The sequence below is a fragment of the Bombus bifarius genome, unplaced genomic scaffold, assembly GCF_011952205.1.
Source record: "Bombus bifarius isolate JDL3187 unplaced genomic scaffold, Bbif_JDL3187 scf7180000007996, whole genome shotgun sequence".
NCBI classification, from domain to species: Eukaryota; Metazoa; Arthropoda; class Insecta; order Hymenoptera; family Apidae; genus Bombus; species Bombus bifarius.
The window spans coordinates 3,630,732-3,650,140 of NW_022884376.1; the positions used below are offsets into that span (position 1 = coordinate 3,630,732).

At 39.6% G+C, this 19,409-nt stretch overlaps 1 protein-coding gene across 2 annotated transcripts in view; it reads right to left on the minus strand.

Annotated features, from left to right (window-relative positions):
* The window catches only part of LOC117205981 (RNA binding protein fox-1 homolog 2-like), a 346,747-nt gene that overhangs the window by 17,157 nt on the left and 310,181 nt on the right, over positions 1-19,409 (minus strand). For both annotated transcript variants that reach the window (XM_033444875.1, XM_033444876.1), the window contains one exon: positions 2,920-3,073. In XM_033444875.1, coding sequence (XP_033300766.1) covers positions 2,920-3,073 — 154 coding nt within the window. The remainder of the gene's footprint in view (positions 1-2,919; positions 3,074-19,409) is intronic.

The following is a 19,409-nucleotide window of genomic DNA, read 5'->3' on the forward strand; positions in this document are numbered from 1 at the left end:
TAACCGCTTAAGAATTATATTTGTTCAGGAAATTCTATTTTAAAAAAACATTTAATTTCTACTATCGATTTAGTAACATTTCGCCATTGCAAGTAATTACGATTCGATTAATTAATTATATGATCGGAATTACGACAAATCTTCGAATTACACTGTTTCGTTCATTGTACAATGTTCCTATTTTAACGGACTTGGATTGGATTTTTATAATATCATTCACATTGTCCGATATCCTCTTGGAAAAATATCCATTTTCTTTACATTAGCTACACTGTAATTAAAAATTTAATTAATACATCCAATTGACGTTCCGGAAGAAAAATAACATTATCAGAGAAGGTATGATAAGAAAATGTTGCATATCTAGATTTCTTCAAATTAATATATCCTTAAGCGATTAATTTTTAAAATCCTCTATAAACCTCGTACTTCCTTTTTATTTAAATATCGAAAATATCAACGCTATAAAAGTTTCTCTATCAACCGCACCAAGTTCACGATGATCACGTTTATCCGTTCGAGGCTTCCTTTAACCTCTGATAATTCCTCCTTGCAAACAAGTTCCTCTCAAGCAAGTTTCTTTACAAACCTCCTCCTCCACTATCCGCCGATCGTATTTTCACGTTTACAAGAAAAAAAAAAAAAAAAACGCTTCGTTATCGTGTAATATTGGTTTATCCATGTTGACTAAAAGGCTTTTTAAAGTGCGTTCTATAGAAGGTTCTCTCTGGGGAAAAGGAAATTGCGATTGACCTGGTGGAAAGGTTACATCGGTGCATGCAGGATGATTTCGACAAGCAGACTATAACGAGCGAGACACGTGCAAGAGGGCTGGTCGCAGTGGGTAACCAGAAGAGCGGGCTGGATTTCGATGACACTCGATGATCCGCGGCGACAAATTGGCAGAATTTCTGTACGGTCGTCGGTCGACGCGCAAAACTGGATCGGCTGTTGAACGAAGTGTGAATTTCCACGTGAAACTACGGCGTCGACGTGGCCGGCTGTTGCGTTCGAGAGAGGAACGTGATATAGGTAGGAAGAAATCCGGGTCAGTAACTCGAATATTTCTTATTCGCCAGTCTCGTTAAAAAATATTTCATCCGACGAGCAACTCAGGGAAATCCGATGAAACAGCTCTGTTGCAAAGTGCTTTTGCTATATCGTGTATCTTGTATTTCTCTTGCGTATCTATGTTCGTGTTATCTTGTATTTATAAAACGATTTGTACTTTTATTTCGAGATCCTGAATTTTAACCTGTCGGCTTGTGTAAAACGCCAAGACGAGACATCTCATTTTATGTTCGCTAATATTCAAATTTTTCGAACTAATTGTAATATGTAATATATGTTCTGAAGATTATTTGTAATTTCATTTCGAAGTCACGTATTAGAAAAGATGATTCTTCGCTCAAGTTACCAAGCCAATTTTCAGCAGAAAGATATATTTTTATTGAAAGATATGTATCCGTAGAAGTCTTATAGTTTAATATAGCATTTTATTAATTTTTAATTCCAAAAACGTATTGTACAAACTTGCAAACGTATTTTAGAAACGAGTCGGTTTATTAAGTTTATTCATTTTTTATCTGTGTTGTAATTACGATTGAAAAATCTTTTAATTTGACCAAAAATTGTCTTCGTCTCGTTTTAACTACTAAGAAACTTGTGAAAATTCTTTACTATTCCATTACACGCCCGATATGTAGGGATATTCGTATTATCGACAATGTTAACGATTTTAAAGTGACACAATGGATAGTTTGCTCGACGACAGTTGACAACTACGCTATCCATTCTGAAACAACATTCTCAGAAACGAGCTGGCTGGAACTACAACTACCACGAACTTCGTACAACGAATATCACCATCCTTTGTGCCAGAACAAGCACTTGAACGACTTCTTCTGTACTCTGAACACCTCGTGAACTATACGATCTCCCATTCACGGACTTAAACAGTGTATCTCTTAAACTTTCTCACGTAACTGTTCCAACTTACAAACTTTGCCGCTCCAATTAAAGCCTGTGTGTGTGCCAAGACCCCAGACATGCCTCGAACCCAGTGAACTTTGCTACTTTGTTACAGAGCTGTTCGTGTACTAAAACTTCGTCTTACTCTTTAACGTTATCCCCTCTATATTCAATAATCGCCAGGCTAAATATACGAGACCGTTTTATAAATAACGTGCATTTTCTGAGAATTCAGACAGACGTTTCTTCTACAAATAGAGAATTTTGATGAGACGACAAATGATCATAGAAAAATTGGGGAGTACAGGGCATTGATTAATTCGTTAAGAAGCATAATTCGTCGGGCAGAGAAATTTATGCGTAGCAATTACACGAACACGGTGTTATTAGGAATTACACGTTGCTTCGTTAAGATACAAAAAAATGTGTAAATTATTAAATTTTCTATTCCCTCTTATCTTACGAAGCAGCCCTATAAATAATTCCGTTATTTTAAGTCCGCCCCTCAGAAAAGCAACATTCGTTACCGAAAGGTTAGACTTCAGCTTCTCGCGCAAATTAATCTTTTCCTGTAACGAACCATAATTGAACCGATATAATTTAAACACAGATTCATTTTTACCTGTAATAAAATTGCAACGAGTAATCTACTTCGGGTATTACGCATATTTTTCTACCTTCTTTGCATTTTTATATACGAGTACCATTAAAATCTACAAAAATCCGTGCCTCAACGATGTAATTTATATTTTCAATTACACGCGATATCTCAATCTCTTTTTCATTTAAACTGAAAACCGCGAAATTCCGCCATTTGATAGATCAAGCATTCAGCAACCCCGCTGATTAAAAGTTACCCGCTGCGGCTTCGAAATACCAAAAGTACCGTTGAATTGCCATCGTTGGATGGCGCGTCGAGGACGGCGCAGAACGTCAGAATCTACTTACGCAGGTGCGAAGGGATGCAGGGCCGTGGCCGCAGCCGCGGCTGCGAGCGGCCCCGGGTTTCTAGCAAGAGCCAACGCCGCTGCACTGGTTGGGAAAGCTGCTCTCGCAGCGCCCACTCTTCCTCGTTGGATGGCAACTCCTCTCAGCGCCGCTGCTGTAACAACACACACAAACGCACATGCCAATGCTTGCCTACCTTCTTCGTAGCGCTTTTACAGCGTCGGTTAGTGTTTGTGCTGCCGGCCAAAATCGCTTCGCTGGCTCTTCTCTTTCTCTACTTTCTTCGACGTTCATCGATATTCTCCTTTTTTCTTTTCTTTTTTTTTTTCTTGGAGATAAATCGTTGACAAACCAAGGGCGACGACGAGACGAGATTAGACGAATTTCAGGGAGTTGAACGGGCTCAGGGAAACTTTCGACCACGGACGGAAGGTTTGGAAAATCTTGGAAACGCTCGTTGCACCAAAGAAGGCGATTCCTTTGAAATTCCCATGGAAATTCGATGGAAGTTAACCAGACGTTTAAAAATTGATTTCTTTGCGCGAAACTATCGTAACAACGGATCCTACCGATTTATCCCGTTTCTGTCATTCAAATATCTATTTCAGCATCGTATACTCGAGCGACAGGCGGAATCGCACGTTTGAAGGGAAGATTAAAACGACGAATCGATAAATGAATTAGAAGTATAATCAAAGATTATGGAGGCACGGAGATCTGAATCTCGAGATGTACGCTCGGATGTACCTGATTCTGACAAGAAGAAGGACCGACGTTATCCGTTTTCCTCCGAGAAACGACGACGGAGAGATTCGGATTTTCTCATAAATAGTTGGCTGCAGCGTTACCGATCCAGTCGAACAGAGTCTAAGAAAAGTAGCCAATATCTGGAGAAAAGGTATGTTGGAAAACCAACTACGTCTAAGTATAGTCCATCAGCTGCAGCTGATGAAAACCGACGCATGGAAATTGCTTCTACGTCTGCAGATACTTCTCAGACCGTGAAACTTCCCAGACCTACTATAAACATCGATCGGATAACACCTAAGGAAGACGACACACCTGTGAGTGCAGTAGAATTTTCTCTGCCGCAGGAACGGCAGGAAGCTCCAAGACTCAGAAATATTTGGAGTAAATGCAAAAGATCTTGCGGGAGACCCGTGTGCTAACTCACGTTGGTCATATTTTTCTGCGCTCTGTTGCCGCGTGTCTTGACATACTTTGCTGTTTTCCTCCTGGACAAGTTCAGGAAGAAGAGGCAATTTCTTTCTTCGGGGGAAAACTTGAAAGCGTAAATGTGGTTGGAACGTCGATGAGTCCAAAAGACGAAGATATCGAGTAAACTAAATACCAAAGATTTGCGTGGAGTGTTGGAAGTTACGCAGAACGCGTACGTGAATTCCGTAAGGTTCAGAAGAGTTTCCGAACGTGCACCAGGAATCTACATCCTTCCAAGATGAATGATATCCGCGAATGAAATAGTTTTGACGAATATTTGGCTAAAATTGCTCATGGCCAAAATTTTGACTGAAGTAAAGTTCAACGAACCTCTTTGGGACATCTCATGGCTCTTCAAAATACACGTGTCCGTCATTCGTGTACAACGAACCAGGCAAAGAATGACGTGTAATTCCATTCCAACAATTCTTAAGAAACCATAGGGTCGACATAGATCTCGACACGAGTATCGATTACAAGATACAAATCGGCTGAAAAATCTCAATAACAACGCTTCTACACAGTTTGTTCGAACCTTTCGAAAGAATTGATATTTTAGATAGGAAGATAAAATCCGAGTGATCAGCCACGAAGAACTGATATTTTAGATAGGAAGATAAAATCCGGCTGATCAGCAACGAATTCAGATAGAGCAGAGTGATAAATCGTCATCGACGATTCTTTGGTGAAAGGTGGCAGAGAACGAGCGAGCTTTCAATGTAACGATCAAAGACGAGAAATTTGGTCGACTGTTGGAGCGACAATTAGGATGAAATCGGGTGTTCGTGCAGCTCGTTCCGTTGATGGAACTCTTGGAAGACGACGGTTCTTTCGGCGCCCGGAAATGCTTGCATCGGCGGCGTATCCGGCTTCGATTGATCGCAGACAGACTCTCTCGGTCCTTTGATCCGGACAGTGAAGCAATAAAAACTGATGTTTCTTGCCTACCTTTTGTCCGAGCTGTCACCGTGTGTGCGTGTGCCTCAACTAACTCGTTGTCTTTAGACTTCAGCATCGGTCCACGTTCAACTTCCGCCTCGAAGAGATCAAGGAGCGTTTGTGCGACTAGCGTCTTTTGTTTCTTTTCCTCCCTCACTTTTATCGTACGATCTTTTTTTGCTTTATCGTCGCGAAGTTCAGAGAGAAGGAAAAGCGACTTGTAAAGCAAAGTGTATCAGTAAGCGCTCAGTTGATGTAATTTAGTTCGTTTAACGAAGTAAACTTTCTTTCTCTGTCGCTCGGCCAACTTTCTTCAGCTATTAATCCAGATATGCCTGTTAATTAAGATTCTGATAGCGAGACAATTCTTTTTTATTTCCAGATTTCTGCCAACACTCGCGTTTCACTTAATATCTTTTGCTTGTTAAGCTCAGTTGCAACAATAAACTAACCATCGATATCAATAATGATATAAGAATTTGCTTAACACGTTCAATTTAAATAACAAATAGAGATTTTAAATATTCGGTAGAAGAAAATGATATTATTTATTATTATAATGTATAAAGTAGAATATGTATTATTTTTTAAAAATAGTACGAAGCAAAAATTCACTTATATCTGGATTAATTACAGAAAAGAAACTAATTTTTTTTTTTTTAAATATCGATACTGATACGAACGTTTGAAATTTTTGACAATATTTAACAATTTTCCCGGGGGGTTTTTCCAAGCTCGCTTGCTCCTTTTCTTTCTCTATCGTGCGCTCCGAATCTCTTCAAGAAACAGAGGTCTCCGTGGGGATTAGTACAAAAGAGAGAAAATTATTGGCGCAGCTGGCTACAGGCTAGAAAACTTGATACAACGAGCAACAAGTAAAACATCAACAATCAACAACAACAACGGAATAAGTATTAAACAATCAACTACCGTGCAAGTGTCGCACGTGTGGTTAGCGCGAGTACAAAAACGGAAGTTAAAAACCAGAGCCGCTTATTCGACTGGATGGTTACAGAAGCCAGACCTGATATCCGGTCGCTATTTAGTACAATACAAAATTTGGGGTGTGCGTCAAGAAAACAAGACTAGAGCGTGATGCATTTTACAGCAGGCACATTCCAAAAACACATTGGTAAGATCGTGAGAGTTAAACAAGAGAATAAATCGAACATCGCAACGAATCGATCTGTGGTCTGGCGAATGTCCTCTTAAAACCATATTCTCGAAAGATCTTCCGTTTCTTTCGATTTAATAAAATTTATCTACGTCTGCGAAAATTGAATTGAACTGTAATTGTACTTTTCAATCATTACGTACTAATTTCCAGGTAGAAATTCAAAATTCGTTGGCCTATCTTCATCGGTTTTCATAGTGACGTGTATGTCCTCCAATTAACGATAATTAATTAATGGGTTAACGACCGGATACCGGTCGGGGTTGGTACTGATGAACATGAGCCGTGGCAAGCTGGGTATTCAATAACGTGATCCCGAAACATCCAAAAATGTGGAGAATTCAATTTCCTGAACGTTATTCCGCGCTCGTGCAAATAAAAACCAATCGATCCGAAGAAACTAAAAATATGCACGAAGAAAGCGGAACGAGAAAGATTCGTGCACGTTTATCGAATAGTTTCTCAAGACGAACGATTTCAAATAAAGCTATGATCTCCGTTAAATGAATATGAATTCTAATAGAAATTCTGTACGAGTAAAATTTATAATTAATATCGCGAATTTTATAAGGAATATATGTCTCGATAAAAATTCTAATAAAAATTCTATCGGAGATCAAAGATTCGAAATAGGCCAACGATGTTTCGACACGTTGCGAAACAAATGGAAAGAGAATTAAAGGGGTTGAGAAAACAAAAAAAAAAAAAAAAAACAAACAAAGCAAAAAAGGAGAGAAAATACGCAATCCACGTTGGACCACAGATCGATAATCGTCGCGTATGTAACGTCGCCCTAAATGGCGTGTGGGGTTTGCTAATTACGTGAAAGAAACATCGATAATGTGTGCCCCAGAGAGAAGAAGGTTGCTGAGGAAGGGCGTAACGGTGTAGAATGGAAAAAAAAGAAGAGAAAAGGGGGTGGAGAAAGAAAGAAAGAAACGGTGGTGCTCGACGAATAGTCGTGGCGAGAATGCAACAGCACCGTCGCTTCCGATGTATTCTCCCCGTTCTCGTTGTTTCGTTCTTCGAACTCGAAGATCCTCTCGACGCTGCGTATCGTGTATTTCGTGTCATCTTTTCTTTTTTTGTCACAAAGGAAACGCATCTGTTATTGTCTGTGTGCATTGTACGATCAGGGTAAATGGAGTAAAGGAGTGAGAGTTGACGCGTCGAAGAAAAAAAACAGATCGGAGGAAAAGCAGGATAATACGGTGGAGAAGCTTCGATAAATCTCGTCAAAAGAGATTGCCTCTTAAATCAACGCGAAGAACATCGACTTCTTGCAAAGTATTCTTCGTCGAGTGGATGGAACGATGGCCAAATCGTGTTACGAATGTTAGCACGAAACAGAAGCTAAAACAAAGGTAGATACGCAATTTGTGGAAACGCGAGATCGTTCAATTATCCGAAAATACGCGGTAGGCATCGCGGTGTCGGGTTTCCGTGCAATTCAAAGAGTAGTCTTTTTAATTAATTCGTTTTAATCGCAGCCTGCTAATCTGCTTTATCGATTACGCGGCCATTGCACGATCGCTGTTAATTAAGTCAGCCTACTAGAACGCTGACTAACTAATTCGACCGCTTGCTCTCCGCAGAGGCAATCTTTTTGGAAAATCGACGTTCAACGAGGATATCACGATGGTCATCCTCGATTTCGAAGAAATTACATCCACTTGCAGCTCTTCGACGGAGGCAATCTCTCAACTAACGAGGTTTTGCGGTTCGTCGAGGGAAAAGATGTCTCTTAATTTCGTTTAATCGACGAATTCCAAATGTCGAGGAATAAAAAGAAGAGAAAAAGATCTATCGAAGTAACAAATAAATCGTGAATGTTAATGGAAAACAGAAAATATACAAAAATATAAATTTACACGAACATTCACGATCTACGAACGAGCCTAAAATCTACGCTTCCTGTCAAGAAGAAAAATTGCAGAAATTCCCATCGCGAAACGCTCGTTCGAGATCTGTCGATCTTGCTTCGGTTCGTCATCGCGACGATAATAACGTCCGAAGCTTCCTGTACCGATAGCATCGATCAGACGACGACAAAAGAGACGTTCGTTCCCCTTGACATCGGCGCGTTTCTGAAAATTCCGAAGCCGAGGAATCGTGACGATGGAGAAACCGGGTTAGCGGAACAAAGAATAAGAAGAGGATGGAACGTCGGGGAATAAGTGACGTGCTGGTGTGTGGTTTCGTTGAATCTCGCGTCGCTTCCGGGCTGGATTATTAGAAGTCTCTCTGTACCTTCGTCTCGCCGCCGCCCTGGGTGCAAGGACGAGCGGTGCAGCTGCAGGGGATGGGGTCACCGCGGCTGCGGCGACTGCTGCAGCTGCAGCTGCCGATGGCGCCGCCGCCCCAAGCCAGCTCCACGGCATGGCCGGCAACCTGTATCCTGTTTTTGTCAGAAACTGTTAGTTCGTTGCATCGTCGTACCATTATTCTCGCGATTATAGGCTACATCACGTCCCGATCAATCCCTATTTGCCACTGTGGATCTTTGTTTTTCTTAAACTTGCCCGTTATACCATTAAAGTACCATTTATACACAGGCTCGCTAAAGTATTCGATCATATGTAAACGTTTTTCACGCACACATCTTATATAGAAAGATTTTGAAATTTCATTAGTAAGATCGTACTGATAATGTTTATAATAAATAGATCTGAAAATGTATATTTAACGCTTATACATTTAAAATAACTGAGATCAGATGCACGCTGTGTACTAATTCTTTTACTAAACGTACGTGTTCAATAGATATCTGGCGATTTCTTTATACACTGTCAGATTGGTTTCGATATAAAATCACAGCAATTGTGTTTTATCGCAGTGCCAATGAAATTCCAAAATGCTTGATGTAACACATACAACATGAACATAAGAGTTTTCTATGGTAAATGCTCGAATACTTTTACGAGTCGGTATAACTCAGCGATACGTGAGTATATACGGTATACATGAGCATATACACGTGTAATATAGAAGTGTAATCGATAATCTATTATTGCTTCATAATTTATTATTATTAAGAATATATTACTTTAGAGATGATTTAGCGTTAATTATGTCGATTCGAGTTTGAACTGACTACTCTCTGTGTTACAGTGCATGTGATTTGTTATAGAGGGAGCATAGTAATTGGACGTCGACGATAATATATATTGATTGGTAGGGCGTTTCCGGAACAATTTAATACGTCTGATTGGTTATTGCTTGGGATTATGTTCATACCTGTGGTACATTTCTGGCTCGATATTCTGAGTATCTGCATTAATGTTTCAGGGTGTTCCCTGTTTTATTAGGAGTTTATTGGAAAGTTGGATCCACGGTGCCGATTAGGGGTTGAAAATGGCAGCTTGTCGTTAAAGTATCTCTCTGTTTCATTAATGCGCGTATTATTGTCCGTGACACGGAAATACCATTTTGGAAATGTTTGGTCGAATGATCGATAACCTTCGATACGTAGCGCGACCTCCACGGACAACAAACACGCGATCCGATGAATTAATTGACATTTGCAGTTTTACAATTATGGCATTCTCGGTGTCAGTTAGCGAGTATGTTTCTATTAGAAAGTTATTTCTTTTTTAGTTTATATTTGCTTCTTCTCGTCTCATCCTTCTGTCTTTTGTTTCCTCCTCATTTCGCGAGAAAATAATTCGATTAACGAACCTCTTCCATCCTATTTTATAATTCTATTCCGATCACACGAGATCGATCGTTCTCTTTATCTTTTCTCTGATAAAATCAACGATAAATTTAATGAAAACATCAATCAGCGAGTCACGCCGATTCGAAGAACTGTTTTCTGTAGGAAATTTAAATAAACTCCACCTTATCTCTCCTAACAATTACAATAAAACAGAACTTTATCGACGCTGATCATCTTTCACCTAAATCAGGAAGTAGCAACGATATCGAAGATAAACTTACATGGAAGACAAGCTGATATCGAATACAGGAAACATATACATGCAAAATATTTTTCTTTTCTTAAAGATATATTTAAGCCCTGAATCAATCCTGGTTCGTGAGCAACGTAGAATTGTCCGCAATATTTCTTACCTAAACCAAGATTACTAATAACAGAGGACAAAAATCCTAATAAATTCCAGTTAAGCTATCACGAAGAATTGAACCTTCCTGCTATTCCTACGATCGAGTTATAAGCTTGAACGATAGTGACTACACACGATATCGTTATCGTGGAATTGCAGAATGGCCACGAGAAAGGGGGTTTCACCGACAAAAGGAATTCAACACCGTCCCCACGAATCGTCCAGGCGAATTACAGAAGCGTGGGTAACGCGAGAAACGGCATAATCAAATATCGGAACAGATTAACACCATCGCGGAACCGCGTATTCAAATTTCATGCAGATCTCCGCGTCACTGCGGTCTGCGTTTCGCAACCGGCAGTTGCGATTCGTTAGGAACAACGTTTCGATATGGATTTATTAAATTCCAGGTATTCTCGTTTAATTACGAATTTTCTGCCGAACCACTGTCATTCTTCCCTCTGTATATTGTACCATCATTTTCGCATACCTCCCGTGACTCTGTGTTCTCGAGTATTTAGCGAGAAATCGTTTATTACAAGGAATTTCCGAAATTTTTCTGAAGCTTATAAATTCCCAGAATCTTTTCTTAGTATTTTAGAAACGCGATTCTTCCTCCTTTGTTCGAAATCGTGCATCACGATTCTATTTCTTACGTTTTCAAAATATTTGCCAATTAGGAGGAACCATAAACGAGCAACATCATGAAGAATACACAACGTTCGTGTCGTGACTTTTTCTATAAATTTAGATCTAAATAAAAGGTATTATAAAAGTTGTTAGAAACAAATTGAGAATTTCAAAAACGTTGAAACAATGTTCTATCTCATGCAGACAATTTTCCGAAACGCAAACTATTTGGAAAGTGACCGTAAGTAGCTTCGTTTTAATTAATTTTTTAATTCTAGCAAGGATAATTTTTCCAAATCTAAAACAATGAAACTAGTCGCTGCAAAAATCCACTGAATCACGTCGAAATAGCTTTGACTAACTATACGATATTTTCGAGATACGTACTCGCTTTTCGATTCGAAAGGAAGGTACATATTTAATGTGCACGAACCTAACAGTATTGGATGTCGCGGTTGTCAGAAAGCAAGTTACCCCGGTGGAACAAGAGCAGTCTAAAACTATAGCAAACTATGAGAAATCGCAACGGTAGCGAGCATTCAATTTTCATTGCGGAGAAATCGATGCTTCTCTCTGTTCCTGTTTTACGACAATCGTTCAAAAACTTCTATTTACGTGTTTCTATCGATTTTCCAATCGGCTAGAACTTCCAACCTAACGCAAAGTTTCCTTCGTACATTCGACTATCGGTAACATTTTTCTAATTTTTTCGTTGCAGCTTCTCCATAATTTCGTACGCAATAATATTGTACATCGGTCGTTCGGTCTTTTATTGTACGAAGGGCGAACTTACACGATCTGCCGGGAGTTTTTTAATTAAAATTCCGTATTTCCATAACGATACTCGTTCGGCGAACCGAGACAATGTATTATTAATTAACTCGGCCTCCCGTCGACGTTGATTTACTCGTGCAACAATACGCCGCCTATTTATCCGCGAATACGATTGAACTGCTAATTAGGACTGCGTTTATTTATCGACTCCTCGTCAATCCGACTGACACGACTCGCGATGAAAACCCTCGATTATTGTTTCTCTTTCTTTTCTCTTCTTCTTTTCTGCATAGTTCTCTATCAACGTTCGCGTAATTGCACGCCCATTACGATTCCACGTTTCTTCGTTGGTATCGTTGAAATCAAATACAAGATTCTTCGTATACAATGCGGTTTAAACAAGAGAAAATAAAACAGCAATTACGATGAATGGAAATTGTTAGTATCGCTTGAAATTTAACAGCTATGCGTTACGCGTTTACCGATTTTTCGATCGTTCGATCATTCATTGTACACGATATAATTTAACCAGAAATTATAAAAATGAAATTATCATAAATGAAAATTGCGAATGTATTTAATATTCAATTGACACGTGTCCATTGATACTTGATCTTCAACGAGCAACAAGATTCGATAAGAGAGTCGCAGGCTATTTCACGCATTGTAACGGGGTTTATTCGCGTCGTAGGATTTCTCCCTCTCTCCCTTCGATGAAATTTCCAATTCTCGTTTCCCCTGGGACATTCTTGCCTATAAATTCCCTAGGGAGCACCGGCAGCGAGCTCGTCAAGTGGGCTTCCTGCAGCCACGCCTCGAGTACCACCGCAGTAATTAATATGATTGAATTGCCGATTCGACGCGGAGAATCGGTACATTTTGTACGATCGTTCAATAAAGGTAATGCAAATTACGACACAAGTATTTTTTCTCGTTTCGTCACGAGCTAGAAATTTCCTAGAAACGTATAAACCGTAATAATCGCACTATCCGATTATAACAGAGTATCGAATTATATCACGTTGTTATCCAATCACGGACAATTATACGTTTTTACGAGGATATCTCTGCAGAAGATATTCAAATTCCAAAAGAACCGAAGGACAGTTATACATTTTACGAGGATATCTCTAAAGAAGAAATTCGAATTCCAAAAGAACCGAAGTTCTTGGGACGAGAAATTATACTCGTAATAATCTGTACAATTATAGGATATTGATTTATATCATGTTATTATTCAATCGTTGATTATTGAACTATAGAAACTATCGTAAATATCCGCGAGAAAATCTGTACGGTAGAAGTTAATTTTTCGAGACGACATCTCCCCTTTAAAGCAACCTTCGAGCATTTTTTCGCAATATTTGCCAGACCACGAACGCGACACGGGACGAGCGCCAGAAGCGTTTCTTTTGAATTATTAAGCGGACAAATGAAACGCGCCCAGACGGAGAATCAATGAAATTTCTGCCGTTGGTTGGCAGCCACGTGCGTCGCCAGTCATTCGCGATTACGTTGAATAATTAACAGCCGCCGAATTCAGTCGTAATTAATTATGCAAATAACTAGCGCGTTCAATTTGTTATTAGATTCATTTGAATCGGCGACGATTAACGAGCCGGGCGACAACGAATTCCCTGGACGTGCAGGAAAACCCAACCCCCTTGCGGTTCACCAATGAATTACAAGGAAAATCCTCCCGTAAAATCGATGTAGGGTGGCAAGATGTATCTTTGAATAATGAATAATATCAATCATTTTGTTATTCATCGGTTATATCCATTTCGGCACGATAATTCACTCTAGTTGCTCATTAATTGATGAAATATGCGTTTTTAAGGCATTGGTACGGCTCATAAAAATTGATCATTTAAAACGAATCTTTTATTTTCTTTTTCCTTCGTCGAAATCTATCAAGTACGAAGAACTATTTGAACGATTTCGAGAATTTGGAAAGAATGTTCAATTTGTACAATTCCTATTCCCTAGCCATCCATTGCACAACGCTCGAATCGCCTCTATTTCGAATAAGAATTTTCAATGAATTCAAACAACAGGCAATTTCTGCCGTCACACGAATATTTGTGCAATTCCTATTTCTCATAACACTCCAACCACCCTCTATTTCAACGAATCCTAAAGAATTTCCAACAAATTCGAACCAACTTCTCAGCCAATTTCTATCGCCCAAATATTTATACAATTCACTTGGCAGAAGCGAATATCCAAGAAGATTATCCAAATATTCTCAGTTCGAATAATTGCAAAGAATCAGCAACGAGTCCAAACGATAGCCAACCTCTACCATCGCACACGTATTTATACAGTTCTCATTTCCTCGCCATTCCTCGCCCAACATAAATCATCCCTTCGTCGAACCATTTAACATCCCCTCCGCTTCTCCACAAAATTCTCAAAAAAAAAAGAAAGAAAGAGAAAAAGCAGAAAAAGTCCACCAACATTACCGTGTAGAATCGCAAAATTTTCTCACAAAAGATCATTCAACACGATCGTAGATGCGGTGAGGAAGCGACGAGCGTGTGCTGGCGTAACCTTGAATCGATGAAAAGCCGTAGCTCCGCAGCGTCGCGGATCAATGGGAGTTGGCGCATCGGGGTTTGCGTACATCGGGAGTCATCGTCGGTCCATGAGGCTGTGAGTAATTAATACGATTGAATTCTATTCTGCAGGGCTGGTGCAGCAGCTTTGAGGCTTTCGCGCGCTGCAGAAGCTTCGGAATGGTGAGAGGAGAGGGTGGCCCGACGATGGGGTCGCAGGAGGGGTGGCTGTGCTGGCAGGGTTGCTGCGAGCGATCAATAAACGCCGCTGCCAGCATCCACCCCTGGATCTACGTCTCTCCACTCTCCCTCTTTCTCTGTCTTTTCTTTCCACCCTCTTCTTTTCTGTTTTCATCCCACTCGACATCTTTTTTCCCTCACGCGCATCTCCTCTCGAGAAATTTCGTCGTCTCCTTCTGTCTAGAACTCGTTTCAATCTTCCATGTTCCTTCTCCGATCGTCTCTTCTCTTTCCTTCCCCTCCCCCCCTTTTTTATAAGGGTAGTTCCTAAGAGATTCGCTGTTCTGTGTCTTTGTTTCAAGATTGAAGTTCATTCTACGTTTTCCTCTTGATCGATTTTACGCGTGCCTGCCTACACGCTTCCGGTGTCTTCGTCCTTTTCTTTCTTTTTCAGTTTGTCTCTTTGTCGAGCGAAGAAATCCCTTGGATTTCACTCTCGATTTTTCCCATCGATTCTCCCACGAACGTCTTGATTTTTATTTTCGCAAGACGGCTCTCGCGCTTTCGGATACACTTTCCCTCTTTGCGTTTCCTGCCAAGGGAATTCTCGCTTGCACTCTGCGCAGTAACGTATAATACAAATTTCTGTTTCCTTTTTATATTTTTATATTCCTTTTTATATTCACTTTTATGTTCGCTGTTACTCCTTGTCGCGTTTAACTCTGCTCCCGCACGTACAGATATATTTCGTACTAAAAAATACCGAAAATTCTGTGCAACACTTTTTCATTAGCTGCGTCGTTTCGTTCCCTTTTAAATTCATTTTGCCCGCTAATAATATACAATTTTCCATTTCCTTTCGGTTCTATATTAAAAATAAAATGCTAAAAATTCTGCGCAATGGTTTCCCATCGTTTTCACCACGTACCCGTCTTTAGAATATATTTTCGCTTGTAATATACGATTTTTTCTTTTATCCTCTTACGTCTTTATGTATTTTATTCTATTAAAAAATATTGAAAATTCTGTGCGATAGACTCTTTTACCATTTTTCGCTTCTTTGCCTGCTACGTCGCAATTTCTCGTTTAATTTTACTCTACTCACGGTCTCACGGTTACATCCTTTAATCTCTTAATACTTCTCATCTATCCCAGCGCCAAATATTATTTCATCGCACCGCCGTTTATTCTGCAGCATCCGTTTTGCTTTGCCCGCGCACGATTCACCTCTTTGTCCTTCAATTCGTTCCATCAACTCCTTTTTCGCTGCCTGGAGAGTTTCCGCGCGAAGAAAGGCAATAAGTCGATACAACAGAGAGAGAGAGAGAGAGGCGAACCAGCTCGAATTTCTCTCTCCTATTGTAGCAATTTTCTTTCGAAAGCTCCCGCGGACGTATCCGTATAGCGAAGAATTGCACGGTGAAAAGAAAACAATTCGTCTTTCTCGACGCTTCCGCAGCAAAATCACCGACTAACCGTACAAAGGATTTTTATACAGCAAATGATCCCAATGGAGAAACATTCTCTGGCTTGTTCCTCACCGAATCTCTAAACTTTCTAAAGTCAACATACTTTTTATCGTTTCTGTCATCTTCCGAACGTTGCATAGGTCTCAGCGCTGTCGAAAAAATTATAGCAACTCAGTTATCTTCCCGGAAAGTAATTCTTCGAATATCTTCGATCTCGCTAGTTGATCTCGTTAGTCTTGGAAGGGTTGAAACACTAAAAATCCTTCTTTCAATTAAAACGAATGCAAGATTGGAATGTGGAAGATTGAAAGGTCTCACCATGATTGAAACATGGAATAGAAACTCGTTTAGACGAAACTTTAGATTTCACCTGGCTGCCTGATTTACAGTTTTCCATCGACAAATCGTTCGAGAGACAGGATGACAATGTGATTTCCAAGAGAAAAGGAACGTCACGTGAGGATCGTTAAGCGAGATTGAATTAGAGACGAGGAAGGCGAATTCGCAGCCAAGAGATTAATGCGTTCGCAAAGATCGAATGTGCCGATCAACCGAATTACCTGCTGAATGATCTCTTTAAAATCGCGTTCAGATTAAATTCACGACTCGATTTCTTCTGACAACCGCTGGTTCTTCGTTCGAAGGATGAATTTTTGAAGATTCACGGAAGATAATAGAAACACGCTTTCGAGATTACACGGATAGAAAGAATCTAAGGAATTTAAAGATTCCTCGATAAAGATCGACCGATATGATATTTTTCATGTATCAAAGATATTTACGTAAATTTCGCTAAATCCTTTGCGATCAAAATTCCAAAGAGATTTTCCAAGACTCTTTGCTTCTAACAAACGTATCCTATACATATAGATGAGTAGATTCGCTACACCTCCTGCAAGTGAAATTCCAAAGAATTTTCCAAGAATCGCTCGTCTCGATAAACTGCAGCCTCCATAAACATTTCATCGAATATTTCGCGATAAAAATTCCAGAGCGATCCTAAAAAAAAAAGAGAGAAAAAATATACGAAAAATTCCGAGAACCGCTAGTCTCAACAAACGTAATTAATTTAAAACTGGCTAAAAATTTCTCAACTCGTATCCTAAAAATCTCATCGACAAGAAAAAAAAAAAGTTGAGAAAAATAATCGCGTCTTGTGATCACGACTCGATAGAAAGGAATAGTTACGACTCGCGACAATGATTCGCAAAAGGTGTGACAGCAGAGAAAGGAATGGCGAATAGAGGATGGAGAGGGTGACAAGAGAAGTAGAGCGAAAATAGAGTACACACATCGAGGCAGACGCGGAACACCGGCAGACCCGGGGGCGAAAAGTCAAATGCACTAGAGAACCACAGTCGCATGAGCCACGAGTAAAGCAACAGTGATTAGGTGTGTGTAGATTACTCGCTACTCCTCTTTGCCAATTATGCGTGGTAACGTCAACGTTCTCAGGACTCGACTAATGGTAATCGTCGCATGACCTGGCAATTTTCATCTTTCTTGAATAGGAGAGCGGGTTTGTCCATCTCTCGACCAGGAGAAATCACTGGACCAATCTTTTTTTTGGTCAGTATTCAGTATTCGAATAGGGATGGTTTCAAATTTCAAAGGGAAAGATGTTGGCTGGATTATCGCGAAAGATTCCGAGCTCCTTTACTTTAGCCGCCTTTGCTTTCAAGCATATTTTAACCTGTTTTGAACCGAGAAAAACGAATAAACGAGTTAATTCGTCGCTTGGATTCTTAATCTCTGAAAGCTAATTATTTCTTGATCCGTGAACCATCTCTGGTTTGAAACGCGTCGTTTCGCTATTCAAACAGCAACGCGTCATTGTTCATTTTTTAAAACTCGCTGTAGATCTGAGGAATCATTCGGTCTAAAGAAATAACTTCTTAAAAATTGGTAAAATCTAAAGACTTTCAATTATTTATACGTCTAATGGGCAAATACAGATTGAAACTTTTCATTGTAATAGCTCAGGATTTGAACGAATTAACATATTTCTCTGTAGCAGTTGCGAAAGCTAAATATCACTGTCAAATATTTAGAGATTATGCGCGACTAAAATCAAGCGCATTGTCGGAAATCGAAAATCGAAGTTCGTCAAAGGGATGTCGGTAATGAGCAAAAGTTTAGGTGTAAAGTGCTCGTTTAGCTTCGGCGAACGAATGAAATTTGTGTCAAAGAAAGTGAACTTCGCGGAAAGGAGAGATCGCAGTTTAACGCGGTAACAAATTAGTTCGGCCTTAGAAAATTTCATCGAATCGAGACTCGACTTTCCAACGAGTCTTCAAACGGTTAACTTTGCCTGATAAACACTTGGAAACAGTAGCAACGGCTATCTTGTTGTCGGGCTCGGAATCTTTCGCATCTTTGAACGCTGGATCGTTCGAGGTCGGTGGACAAGGAGGATGAACTCTATTTAAATTCCAAGGTGCGAAAAACCGGAAGTTCGTTGCTCTTCGAGCAACCAACACGTGTTCCTGAAGCGGTAACAAAATGCATTCTCTGCTGGATATAACAATTAGTATACAACGATGTCGCTACACAGATAAATATTCGAAAAACTCGCAATTTCGAAAAAAAACTGGTCCGGGCCTCGTCACAGTTCTTTCATCGATCCATAATTCATGCACTAAGAAACGATTCGTTCCAGAAATAACAATCATAGTCATTAATAACGATAATAATAATATCATATAATGATCTTCGTACGAAAGCCATTCAACAGAACGGAAAGAAAAGAAGAAAAGAAAAAAAAAGAAAAAGAAACAAAGACACAAACGAATGGTACAATAGACATAGTAGGTACTGCACTCCGAGCAATGTGAGTAATTACGCAAAAAAAATAAATAGTAGATGCAGAGATTAGTATGAAAAAAAAGTGAGCTTCTCTACCGATGTTCCGTATGTTTCTCAAATGGGAAAAAAATAACGGATGAAACGAACTACCTACTGAACGATTATCTATCGAGAAAATATATAAAAGCAGTTCCCAATGGCTCGAATGCTACACAAAACGATATCGTTCTCGCGTTTAATTCGATCGATCGCGATACTCCACGTACCGTGCTTTGTTCTTGCGAATATGTATAATGTGTTTCCTTACACGTGTACGATTATGCAATACAAAGAAGAGGATATTGTTTTTCCGTTCTTTGCTCGGTTCTTGGTTATATCGGTTGCCTGATTATTGCACGACTCGTAATATTCTATTATCTTATCGTCTTTATGATTTTTTTCTTTGTCCGCTCTGTAGATGGAGTTTATAATACGATAAGGTTAACGATAGACGTCAACTTTTAAAAATATTCCCAGATGCACTGTGTAAAGAGAATTATAATGAAAATTCCAATGAAAACAGATAGACATATTACAATCATGTTGTTATTTTTCTAGGATTTCGGTATTCATTTTGTTAAAAGCGCCTGTATGTTTTTAGTAATTTGCAAAAATGATAGTTTCGATGGATCTTAGTAGT